The sequence below is a fragment of the Hippopotamus amphibius genome, chromosome 6 (assembly GCF_030028045.1).
Source record: "Hippopotamus amphibius kiboko isolate mHipAmp2 chromosome 6, mHipAmp2.hap2, whole genome shotgun sequence".
NCBI lineage: Eukaryota > Metazoa > Chordata > Mammalia > Artiodactyla > Hippopotamidae > Hippopotamus > Hippopotamus amphibius.
The window spans coordinates 119,834,799-119,847,954 of record NC_080191.1 but is presented as its reverse complement, the minus strand read 5'-3'; the positions used below and the strand labels follow the sequence as shown (position 1 = coordinate 119,847,954).

Below are 13,156 nucleotides of genomic sequence, written 5' to 3'. Positions count from 1 at the left end.
GGGGTGGACCAGCCCCTTCACCTGTGCACTTACTGGGTGCTACCCATGTGCCCCCTGTGCTGATTCAGGGGGGACAAGTACAGGTCCTCCTAAAAGTGGGGACAGTATGCCTGTCCAGTCAACCTCATGGGAGCACTGTGAGGATCTGGTGACCAGGAAGGGGCCCAGAGCCAGCTTTACAATACACTGTGTACGAAGAACCTGTCATGGATACTAGGAAAAGCTGGGAGTGAGGTTTGCAGTGGTCATAAAACCTTGACATCTCCCTTGATGTCTCTTTTTCGCACACTTCAGTTCACCCCATTAGGAAATCCTATTGGCAGAAACATGCATCTTGACCTTTAGCACCCCTGTAAGGACTGGGAGTTATGGGGGGTTCTGGGTGGGCAGAGGAGGCCAGGACACACTGGGGAAGCAAATTCAGGAAATAAATTGCCTACGAAGATCTCAGAGGATATGGACCTGAATCTCCAAGACCCCACCATTTTGCTGTGATTGCTTTCCTCATTGTAAATAAATTTTCACTCACAAGCCTTGATTCTGTAGGGCTTTCTAAAACAGCCCTCCTTCTGCCCTCCCCCCACCCCCATTGTATAAGCTTCAGGCCCCAGAAAATCTTCAACCACTCCTGGTTTGAGGTCTCAGAGCTCACCAGGGCAGGACTTGAGAATAGAGGTGTAAATTTGTCAGGAGAGGGGCGGCAGGGGCACAGGAAGAGAGTAAATCCTCATCTAACATGGCAGAAAGTCAATAGATAAATCAAGAAACCGCTATGTAAGCTTATTTTTCAGCGACAAGGGGGTAACCGCTAGAAGAACTCAACTGAGGAACTGATATAAAGGACCATGTGGGGGGCTCAAGGGAGAAGGCCCTGTTGCTTTCATTATAACAACATGTAGGTAATTTTATTTTGCAAAAAGTACTCATGCACTACTTTGATATATTTTTAAATTTGATCTTTAAGAAAAGAAAGTACAGAGTGAAGTGAGAGAAAAACAAATATCGTATATGAACATATATATGCGGAATATAGAAAAACGGTACAAATCAACCAGTTTGCAAGGCAGAAATAGAGACACAGATGCACAGAAAAAACATGGACACCAAGTGGCGAAAGCTGGGGGCGGGGTGAAGGGGGTGTGTGTGTGTGTGTGTGTGTGTGTGTGTGTGTGTGTGTGTGTGTGTGTATGTGATGAACTGGGAGATTGGGATTGCTATATATACATTATTAATAAGAAAAAATATCAAATTGTACACTTTAAATATATGTTGTTTAATGGATGTCAATTGTATCTCAACAAAAGTTCTTAAAAAATAACATAAAATAAAATAAAATAAATAACCAACAGGGACCTACTGTAAAAAAATAAAATAAAATAATACAGAAAAAAAGAAATAAAACGGAATGCAAAACATAGAAAAATAAAATGCAAACGTGCGCACGAAAAGGCCCGTGAGTTGGACCGTGGGGTGAGTGGGCGGGGCCTGCAGCAAAGGGGCGGTGCATGGGACCAGGTCTCTTTAGGGCCCGCCCCCAGTGAGGAAGTCTGGCGCCGGCCGTTTCACTCTGACTCCGCCCACCTCGGGAGCCCGAGTGGCGCAAGGTCAAGTTCGCCTTAGACCCTCCCCCCAGTGCGGGGGCGGGGCGGGCAGGTCCCGCGGTGCCCCACCGTAAAGGCGCCGTGCGTGCGGAGGCCTGGCGCGGGCCTCGCCGGGCCTGGGGTGCGGGGCCGCACGCTGGCCGAGAGCCACAGTTCGGCTCCGCCGGGCCCCCGGTCCCCGGCAGTCCCCCGAGGTTCGCCGAGTACCCTGCGGAGCCCCGCGACGCGCAGGTAAGCGCAGCCGGGGCCGGGCCTGTTCAGCCCCCTTTGGCCCTGGCGGGCGCCCGCCAACACCTGGCCCTCGCCGGGGGCGACCGGTGCCGGCGGGGAGCGGAGCCCGGTGGCCAGTCCGGGTGGGAGGACCTCCAGAACACCGCCTCTCTACCGCCGGCTCCGCCCATTCTCTCCACCGCGTTACCAACCTCCCCCCAGCACCCCTATGGCTCAGCCCCCGGAGCCCACCTTTGGCGTTCGTGCACTCAACAAATACAAATAAGGACCTGCCAAATCCTGCATACCATTGAGTGCCCGCCACTGGGCTCAGGCCTGAGGGTACAGTGCGGGCCAACGAACTTGGTTCCCCCGCCTCCGCGGAGCTCGCAGTCTGATAGAAGAGACCCACAGCAAATAGGTAATCTCCACACGTGAATGTAAACGTTAACACTGGGAAAGATCTGTGAAGCGAGGAAGTGCAGGGTGCAGGGAGAGCATTTAGCCGGTGGTCCCATCTCGGAAGGATGCTGGAGCTCACACTTCACTATGATGGCAGGGTTCCAAGGTGGAGAACCGCGGAGCAAACACACTTGTTGGGAGAGTGTGGCTTTTTTGGAGAAAAGGAAGGTCAGTGGGGCTGGCCCGCTAAGAGCTGGGAGAAAAGCAAGTTCCTTCATTTCCTTCTCTGTAAAATGGGACTGTTCCTCCCCGTTGGCGATTGAGACGTTGCATTTAAGTGACAGTGCTGTTCCAAGCGTGCAGTAAGTGAAGTAGAGGTGAGGATCTTTGTGGATGGAGTAGAGTGGTGATCTGGGCTGAAGACAGTGTGCTGCCTGTGAGCAAACTCACTTCCCCTCTCCTGGGGTCCTGTTTCCCTGTCTGAGTAGAATCTCTCAAACAGCTTGTTCTCTAAAATGATGACTGCTTTAGTCATTCATTCTTAAAATATTTAACTGGTGCCCACTTTACACTGGCCTTGTCCTCCTGGAGCTCGTGTGGGGTGGGCCAGGTGAAGTACACTGGTAGTCCCAGCCTGGTGAGCGTCCCTGGCAGCCCAAAGGAGAGAGCCTGACCCACTGGCCTTGCCAGGGAAAGCCCTCTGCTTCCAGCCAGGGCCAGGTATACATTTCCCAGACAGCCTCACCTGTTAGTGCCAGCAGCATGAGGCCCCTGAGAACCTAAGGCTCACACTCCTCTACTGAGTATCAGTTACTTCCTTATTTTCATTGATGGCATCACCCCACCCCCCACCCCTCACCCCCAAAACTGGCCAGAAAGAGGCAGCAACCCTGCTGGTCCCTCGCTGAAGATCCCCAGGGATTTAGGAGAGGTTTGGAAGCTTTAGAAAACACCTGGCTGGCGACTGCTTGATATATTTTCTTGGCTTAGATGATGCCAGTTCCTTCTTTGGCTCGGTTTATACTGTTGGTGGAGACTGGGGATTTGCTCCATGAAAACAGGCCGCGAGGCCCAGAGAGTGGAGAACACAGTTGAGAGAGAAATCTGGCACTGTTTATGAGTAGAGGTAAAAAAAAAAACAAAACAGAGGACAGGTGTTAACAGAAGGGTGCTGGAGAAAGGGGGGGGAGAGGGCAGGCTTTGTGCAGCCACTCTGTTTCCCCTCACAGACCGTGGCATTGCCATGTGTGGAGAGCAAAAGGGAAGCACTGGGTTAGGCCGTCACAGACCTGGGTTCAGATTCTTATCTGTTACTTCCCAGCCCTGTGCCTGACCCAGGGCAGGTCACCTGTTGTCTGATTGTGCAAGCTTAAGACAGTGCTTGGCATCTAGCTGGTGCTGAAGAAATGAAACCTCCCTCCCTCTTCCCCTGAATGAACTAAGATAGGAGTAATAATAGTGCTACCTCAGAGGGTTATTATGGGGATTTAATGAGTTAATGTACCTAAAATACACAAAGCAGTGCCTGACATGTAGAAGTTACTGCCGCTGCTGCTATTGTCATTAATTCTTATTCTGGGCAAAAATTTGTGAAACAAGGCAGGCAGAAGATGGGGGGGGGGGAGGTGAGAGGTTGGTTCTGAGGAACTGTGCAGGGTGATTAGCAGGGGAGTTGGGTTATCTGTTGCAGTGGTTTTACCAGAAAGCATCAGCCCTGGCAGGAGAAAGGGATGTTCTGGGTGATAAAGGGCCTCTTGGGCAGCTGGGCTGTCAGAAAGCCTGAAGACTCAAGCCAAAGAAAACAGCAAAAGCATGGGGGGAAAACTCGGGTTGGAAAAGATCTAAAGTTGTCTTGTTCGGGTTGTCTCTAACCCACAGCTGGGTGTTGGTCACTGGTGCGGGGCTGCCTCTGCTCTGTGTTGAGCCCTGCCCTTGTATGGCTTTGGTAATTGCCTGAGCCTGGTCCAGAGGCTGTGGAGTCCAATTCTGTATGCCCTGTACCCAGCAGAGTACTGGGCCCATAATGAATGAATAAATGAATGAGCGAGCCAGTGAAAGAATGAAGGAACCTGAACCCACAGGGCGAATTTCCCAGTGCATAAGTGTGCTGTTCAAAGAGAGGAGTGTGACGGGGGAGAGTGTAGCGGGAGGGAACTAATGTTTTTAGGCCCTTGCTAAGGACCAAGCAGTTTCATGTGTGTGGCAGCTTAGTAATGAACACTGTAGCTTTGGAGTCAGATGAAATTGTCTGTGTGACCTCACATGCATCACAGAAGCTCTTTAAAGTGCAGTTTTCCACCTGTAACATGGGAATCGTTGTCTCTAATCCATAGGGCTGTTAGGAGCAGTCGGTAATGCTCACATGAAAGTGTATGGTGTGCACAGCGTGAGGTTTGGGAAGTACTCAGTCAATAATAGCTGCTGTTATTATTATTATATTGATTAATCCTCCCAGTGAGCTCCACTGTGATGAGGAAACAGAAGGCCATAGACACAAATGGGTGGTGTTGATTCTGAGCTCAGTCCCGTCTGGAAACAGAGGCTCTCTGCAGACACTAACCAGACAGCTTTATGTGCATTTCATTCGTTACTTAAAGCACTTGACTAGGCGAAATCTTAAAAGGAAAAAAAGCTGCAAAATTATAATTTATGTGCCTTTCAAGTTCAGGTATTTTATCATCTAGATAAATCTTTCATGCATCTATGTTAAACCACTTTGGGCTGTCGAAGCTTTTAAATAAAGTGGCTCATCCTGACCAGTGTCTGTCTTTGCTCATTTATCATAGTTCCCTGGTAAAGACAGATCCCATTTTGCAGGGCAGGCCTCAGGACAGCAGCTTCTGCCCCACTCTTTTAGCCGTTCGGTTCTAGATAGTGTGTTTAACAAACCATGGTAGACTCGTGATTCCCTCATCATTGTCTCTCTCAGCTACTCAGAGACCCACAGCGCCAATCTAGGAACTAGGGATAGAAACGCATTCTGTGGCTAGTGTGAATCTCAGGAAGTCAGCTCTGGGGAAATCTCAGGTTCTCAGTGATGGGTTTGGGGGTGAAAATGCCTTGGATGAAGGTGGCAGCATCTTCCAGAAATCAGGGCAGTTTGCCTTTTCCACCTAGGGGTGCCATCTCTGGGTCTGGCCTCCAGCCCAGTAAAGCTGTGATCTGTATCCCTGTGCCTCCCTGCTGTGCCTGCCTCTGGCCAGAGCTGCCCCAAAAGCTGGAACCCCTGGGGTACCTGCTGGGGGGCACAGCCTACTGCAGGGAAGCCTTTCCGAAACGACCCTGCACTCCCATCATCCCAGAGGCACCTCTGCCGGGCATCCCTTCTCCAGCTGCCCTGGAATTACCTCCTCTGTGGTCTATGAGCACTTCCACAGCTATTGGACTGAGCATCCCTGGTACCCAGCACCATATCTTGCTCGTTGTCCTCCCTCCTTCTCCCCCTTTCTTCCTTCTTTACATTCTGCAGGCAGCGTTCTGGGGGTGAGAATGCTGAGACAAAGTGACACAGTCTCCACCCTCTTGCACCCCAAAGACACCATGAGACAAATTATGGATAAAGACAGAATTAAGCACATGACCACACACACAACATCAAATTATAAACTGGATTGACTGCCATGAAGGAGAAGCCCGGCATGCCACGAGAATGTTTAAAGGTGGGATAAATACAGAAATGTAGTCAGTATAAATAGAGATGGAGGGGGCCCGTAAATGTTGGTTGGAGGCTGGTACTCAATTATTGATATACCTTTGAAGACCGTTGGATGGTATTTTTCTATAAATTCTGGTAAACAATATTTTATGCGGCCAAGGTAATCTTATAAGAATGTGTGCTTTGGCTTCAAAATAGAAAAATAACGCTAGTGCTCCAGTTTCTTTAACCTTGCAGAGTTACAGAGCCCCTCCTTGGATGCTGTCCCATTGGGCGCACTAGTCCTCAGCACACGGGTGTCCAGCTCACCTGGGGCAGATCGGGCATGATGGGCATTGAGGCCCTCTCCCTTCAGAGAGGCAGGGACCACCAAGAGCCTATCTTTTTCTCCTTCTCTGACGTCTCTGAGCACATCAGGCTGAAGTTCCAGCATAGATGTTATGGCATTGCACCTGGAGACCTGCCATCTGAGGGGACAAAAGGGCAAAGCTGACTCCTCGCGTCCAGGTGGAGGCTGGGGGCCCCCGGTCTGCATGCAGCTGAGGGAGGGTGGATGCGCTAGCAGCGACCTCCCCCTGCCGAGCCCTGCCATCCCAGCGTGGTCCCTCGTGAGGAACCAGCATCCTCCAGAGGGACACCACGCCCGCCTTCAAGCCCAGTCAGTTCCTCTGAGAACAGAGAAAATCGTACTAAAAGTCCAGGTTTGAATAAGACATGATCCAAACAGCCCCAAGAAACATTCCGTCTCCATGACTGAATGTTATTAGAGAGTTATTTTATGTGTTTGGCCAGTGCTGATGACAGAATACATCGTCAATCCCCACCTGTCTCAGAGGTAGACCTTTTTACAGGACATGAGCTGCCGTCCTCCCCAAAGCAAAGGAAGGAAAGTCACGTTGCTGTGCAGAAATTGAGCAGGCCTCCACTCCAGTCTTGGTGGGGTTGGGGTTGACTGCTGTATTCTCAGGATAAAGCTCTAATAGGATTGTAATCGTGTGGCTCTGAGCCATGGAGAGAGGAAGTGGCTCTGGAAATCTGCCTTCCATGAGGCGGACACACAGTGATGGTATTTATACCTCTTGGAAGTGCTTGTTAAGTGGTAGGTATTTATGAAAAGGGTTCTAAGGAGTAAATGTGCCCATCGGTCAGCCTGGAACTTTTTAGAGCTCCTAAGATGGTTTTAAATTACAGCCAGTCTTCCTTCCTGCCTTCCCCCTTCCGTCAGCACCCGCCTCCCTTGCTTCCTGTTATAAAAATGAATTGTCAAGGCAGGACACAGCCCAGGTAGGAGTGTGGGAACCGACTTGCAGAGTTAACAGGTTCAAGGCAGACGTGTGAGGGGTTAGCGCCTTGATTCTGGTCCTTCCCACCTAGTCACCGCGTTGGGAAGAGAGGAGTGTGGAGCAAGGCTGACCAACAAGATCAGCCTAATTGCCCGTAAGCACAGCCACCAGCTGCTCCGCTGTCAGCCGGTCTGCCCTCTGAAAAGTGTTGGCAACTGGGGGTGGGTGGGGGGAGAATTTTGAAAACAAGTGATGCAAACTAAGCTGAATTTGGGCTCAGTAAGTGGCATGTGGGAGGATGAATGTCCGTCAGGGAATCCCACCCGGCCAGGTAAAGAGCAGGCTTTAAAAGGCTTGAAGTTTCTCTTTGAGCAGGTGATCATTAGAACAGAATGCCTGGTACATGAATTAGTGTGTAAGAGTCTAACTTGAAATTATTATTGACCTTCAAATGTTCATTTTAAAGGTCAGAAGTTGCTGTTTATTGCACGAACCCTATACATAGTATCAGAGACTGCTTTGCTTTTTAATTCTCCCATCTGGCCTTCTATGTAACTTTTATGATGCTATTGGTCAACCTTGTCTTAATATTTTGTGTGTGTGAGAAAGAGGATGCCAATGTCTGTTACCCAGTTTATATTTTATGACTAATCCAAGGATTATAGATGATTAAAGTGGGGGGGGGGGGGCTGCCTGTTTCAGATGTCACTGAATTGCTACCTTTTGGCTTCTGGAATTCTGTCTTAAGAAAATAATTGAAAAATTGGAAAATGCCACTGTGTGAAGATGCGTCATTATTTATAATGGTGAAAACTTAGAAGTGACTTGAATATCCAGTATAGGAGGGTAGGCAACCTACAGAACACTAGGTTGGTGGAATATTTAAAAATAGGAAGGTTAGTAATAAGAGAAGTCATTACCTGCTCAGCGAACAGAATACTCTTACATGAAAGATGTATTCAGGAAAACGGTCTATAAGGGATGCCTCAAGGGGACAAGAATTCCATTTGAACAGTGGAACAGTGGATAACTCTTTTTCATATTTTAAACTTTCTATATTGTTTTATTACTCCTATAATAACTTTTTTTTAAAATCCTAAAACAAGCCAAGTTAAATAATGGTCTTTATGCTGTTTGCAGTTTTAAGGTCACTGCATTTGTGGCCTTATCCTGATTAAATCTTTTTTTTTTTTTTTAAGGTTTATTTATTTATTTTTGGCTGCATTGGGTCTTTGTTGCTGTGCGTGGGCTTTCTCTAGTTGTGGCAAGCAGGGGCTACTCTTCGTTGTGGTGCACAGGCTCCTCATTGCAGTGGCTTCTCTTGTTGCAGAACACGGGCTCTAGGTGCTCGGGCTTCAGTAGTTGCAGCACACAGGCTCAGTAGTTGTGGCACATGGGCTTAGCTGCTCCACGGCATGTGGGATTCTCCCGGACCAGGGCTTGAACCCATGTCCCCTGCATTGGCAGGAGGACTCCCAACCACTGCAACACCAGGGAAGTCCCCTGGTTAAATCTTTCACTCAACAATTTCTAAGGCCAGGCTAGGCTCCCTGCCTCCGTGTCTCTGGTTGAGGGACATACTGTGGGTCCACTGACTGAGTGGCCAGGAGATGTGCTCCCTCTGTAGGGAGTCTGTGTAGACTCAGGTTCTTAGGGTTTTTTAAGTTGAAGGAGGCTACAGCCCATCTCTCTCCCTGCAGCCTCATAACCCTCTGCCAGTCTCTCTCATCCCTGTTCCCCACCTAGTCCCCAGTGGTGGGTGGGGATGGGGGGTTTGGGTTTGCATCCTTTGGGGGCTTTGTTGGTTTGGTAAAGTTTCAGCAAACTCAGCCCCCAACACACACACACACACACACACACACACACACACACACTCACTCACTCCCTAGGTCAGCAGTTACCTGGGGCAGTCCTACATCATTCTGGCTTCTTGTCCTGCTCAGGCCTTGGTACTCCCGTGTCTCAGGGTCTGGATTTTACGTTCTTGATGCCAGCTCTCCCAGTGTCTTCCCTGTCCCCCTGCATCCTCTGCTGCCCAGTGCTGGCATGGGCCTAGTGCTTGGCCAGTGGTACGTCCTAAAGCAGCAGTTCTCGAACTCAACTGGTTATACATTGGGAAATCATGATACATGTCCTTATTTGAGACAAGGATTTTAGTCTGCATGGTTTATTTGAGAGGAGATCCCAAATAAAGAAGGGAAATATGGAAGTAGGGAAGTGAACCAGAGAGGCTCACCATAGAGCAGGTCACCAGCGTGGACCACTGGGGTTTAAACCTGCTGGGAGTCTCCGGCAGCCAGTGTAGAGCACCCATCCCAGAAGTAGCCTCTCCTGGGAATTGACAGCTGGATGTATATACACCATTATGGTCCATCATTGGTTGAGCATTGCTCCTTAGGGGAAGTGAATTCTCTGGGACTTCTGGCAGCTTCCAGTCACCAGGTAAAGCACCAGGGCAAAGGGATGCAGATGCTGACACACAACAGATGCTGGCTTGCTCTAAAACGACTAGTCCTGAGAGCTCAGGGCACAACATGGACAGTGTCTGCTGTGCTGTTCTTCCCTAAACACCATGAACATGGTCAGTGCACTAAACTGAAAATAACCAAATCCATAATTCTGTGCTGAATCAGACCTGTTTATACTCAATTGAAGACTATCTTAAGAGTAGCCAACCCTCAAAATTTATGAAAAATCATGGGAAGAAAACTTTAAATAAGAAGAATATTACCGGGGCTTCCCTGGTAGCATAGTGGTTAAGAATCCGCCTGCCAGTGCAGAGGACATGGGTTTGATCCCTGGTCTGGGAAGATCCCACGTGCCATGGAGCAACTAAGCCTGTGTGCCACAACTACTGAGCCTGCACTCTAGAGCCTGCAAGCCACGACTATTGAGCCCTCGAGCCACAACTACTGAGCCTGTGTGCCACAACTACTGAAACCAGTGCACCTAGAGCCCATGCTCCTCAACAAGAGAAGCCACCACAATGAGAAGCCCATGCACTGCAACAAAGAGTAGCCCCTACTCACCACAACTAGAGAAAAGCCCATGCACAGCAAGGAAGACCAAACACAGCCAAAAAAATAAATAAAATAATAATAAAAAGGAAGAATATTACCATATTTCCCCTATGCGTTGGGCTAGACTACCCATATTTGATTTAAGTGGCAGAACACTAGTATTCTGCAGCCATGCACTTTGAGACCCAACACTTAAAAAGAGGGCCTGAGTCTATAATAAGATTTATCTTTATCTTGGCAATGTTTCCCCCTCTGTTGTAGCTCAATTTGTTTTCTGTTATTTCTCAAGTATAATACATTAAGATGACCCAAAAAAAAAAATTCATTGGAAGGAAACGTTGAACCTCATTTGTATCAACCCATAATTATATCTCCAGTGCTGTGTTTTAATATTAATATTGGATTCACCATACTGACACTGATACCAGAGGATGGGAGAGAATGTCTGTAGTTATGGCTTTAGGCACTGTGATAAATGTTTTGTAGTCATTGCCTTTAGATAGAAACACTCCATCTCCAATTAAAGATTTAGTAAGCTCTTCATCAAAATATCTGTTAACCGTTGAGGCGTACAATATGGTTGTGCTGACATTTCAACTTAATTCACTCTGTAGTTTGAGTCCCAATCCATTTTACATGCCTGTTTTTTTCTACGCCTGGAAGAGGAATAATGGCAGAAATTTGGGGGCATATTGCCGAGTCTAGAAACATTTCCATGTATTTATTATTATTGTCTATTGGCATATTTGTCGCTACAAATGAAGGCCTAACTCCAAGAGAAGATTTTAAATTGTTCACGTAGCAAGCTCAATAGGATTTAGTGGCTAAAGCTCAAATGCTTTGAGTTATGGGCATTTTAGTATTTGCATAGAAAGGATTCAAGATCCCAGCATTTTGGAGAAATGGGGCCATTTCCCTTTAAGGTATGGTTCAATATGCATTCCATAAAGACCAAGATGGCGAATGTTTGGTGCTCCTGCCCTGTTCCTGGGTCCTGGGCACACAGCAGACATCACTCCCTGGTACCGGAGCCTGCATCCTCCTCTATAAAGTGCTCCCTGCAGCCACTCCAGCTCATCAGTACTGGCTCACTAGATGAAGTCTGTGGACTCCCCCATGCTATTGCACAGCTTTTTACTCGGCCTTGCCATTGCAGTGTGCGGTCAACAAAGGAACGTTTCACAATCTCTCTACAAAAAAAAAAAAAAGGAACTCAAGAGGCAGTTGGTTTCCTCACCATGTGCTTTTTCAGTCACCTCTTTGTTGTGCAGACGGTAGCTCTTCAATTGGCTAATGTTTGTCTCCCTTGTTTCCTTCCATTATATGCATTTTAATTTTTCCCTTTCTGCCATTTTGCCTCTAATGTTGCTCAGAAAATAAAGCAGGGAGCCCCCAAATCATTTGCTATTTGCTCTCATCAAGTTTGGTTGCAGTGGTTTGTATCAAGGGGAATTCACTGAGATTTTCCTTTTTTTCCCACCACTTCAGGAAGACCGCTCTCCTATAGAGAGGTCACCAGTGACCTCTGCGTTGCCAGATCTTCAGAGCTTTCTCTGTATCTTCAGTGAAACATTTGACACCAGTGACCGTACCCACCTCCTGAGCTCTTCATTCTTGCATTTTCCTCCTTCCTGCCTGATGATGGTTCTTTGACTTCTCCCCGCTCGCTTTCCTCCACTGGCATTTTCAGTGGGGCATCCTCAGGGCTCTTCTCCTCTTGTCCGTGCACTCTACCTGGATGATTTCATCCCTGCCCCTGGTTTTTAATGACCACCTTTACCTAGACGCCTCCTGCATCCTCAGCTCCATCACATCCTCTCTCTGGAGCTCAGAGCTTGGTACCCAGCAGCCTGCTGGAAGGTGCCTCTTGTGGTCCCATGGGCATTCACAGTCATACGTTTCATTTGTTTAGACTATTCCTACTTTCACAGGGCCAGCTAAATACTTGCCCCCAGGGTGGTTTCTGCTACCTCCTTGAGGTTATAAGGAAACTGTTCTAAGCATGTCAGAAAGCTTCTAACAAGTGTAAGACAAAATCAAGTGTAAGACAAAGGCACAAACCAAGAACTGCTCCTCAAAACTGAAGGACTTGAGGGAAAACCATCATTTGGTTCTTGTCTCTACAGTTCCGGGGATTGACTGGGCCCAGCGGCCGGGACCTGGGCCAGGCTGCTGGCCTTGATTCCTCCCTGCAGGACAGCTGGGTTCTAAGAACGGGCATCCCAAGAAGACCAGGTGGAAGCTCCGTCACCTCTCATGACACACCCTCAGAAGTCTCAGAGCATCATTTCTGCCATATTTGCCGACCTGACCAGCTGCAGGGCGACAGGACATAGACCTGCTTCTCAGCAGGAGACACATCAGTGTCACACTGTGACTGTGTTGGAAATGCACCTAGCCACAGTCCCCAAATGTGTCTGACTATCCCTTTGAGAACTACCCTAAATGCCACAGAAGCTTTACGTTATATTTAAAAAATATTTTTGAATAAGTAACATATTTACAATTGAAAAGTTAAGAAAAAATAAATATAAATGTATACAATGAAAATGGTCTTTCTCATCCCATATTCCATACCCCTACCTCCCCATAGACAACCACTGTTATGTTTCTTTATGTTCTTTGAGAGTTTATAGATATTTTTTACATTTCACGCTTATACAAAACACTGTATTCTATACTCACCGTTTTGCACTTTGCTTTTTTTCTTTTCTTGACAACGTGTCTGGGAGAGATTTCCTTATCAGTACATAAAGCATTCTCTCCTTCCCTTTCTTCTTTCCTCCCTCCCTCCCCCCCCCCCCCATAGATGCACAGTATTCCACTGAGAGGCTTTACCCCAGTTTATGTAACCAGTTCTCTGTGGGTGCGCCCTGAGCTGTTTGCAGGCTGTCTGCTATGACAGGTGCTACTGCAGTGCATAACATACATATGCCATCCTTCACATGAGACGATAAACTAGGAAATTTTCCTCGAGAGCTCCAG

General features: G+C 47.9%; 1 protein-coding gene across 1 annotated transcript in view; it reads left to right on the top strand.

Annotated features, from left to right (window-relative positions):
- Positions 1-13,156, top strand: part of NMNAT3 (nicotinamide nucleotide adenylyltransferase 3) — a 129,056-nt gene that overhangs the window by 15,603 nt on the left and 100,297 nt on the right. Inside the window, exon 2 of the mRNA XM_057737788.1 lies at positions 1,590-2,232. Coding sequence (XP_057593771.1) covers positions 1,590-2,232 — 643 coding nt within the window. The remainder of the gene's footprint in view (positions 1-1,589; positions 2,233-13,156) is intronic.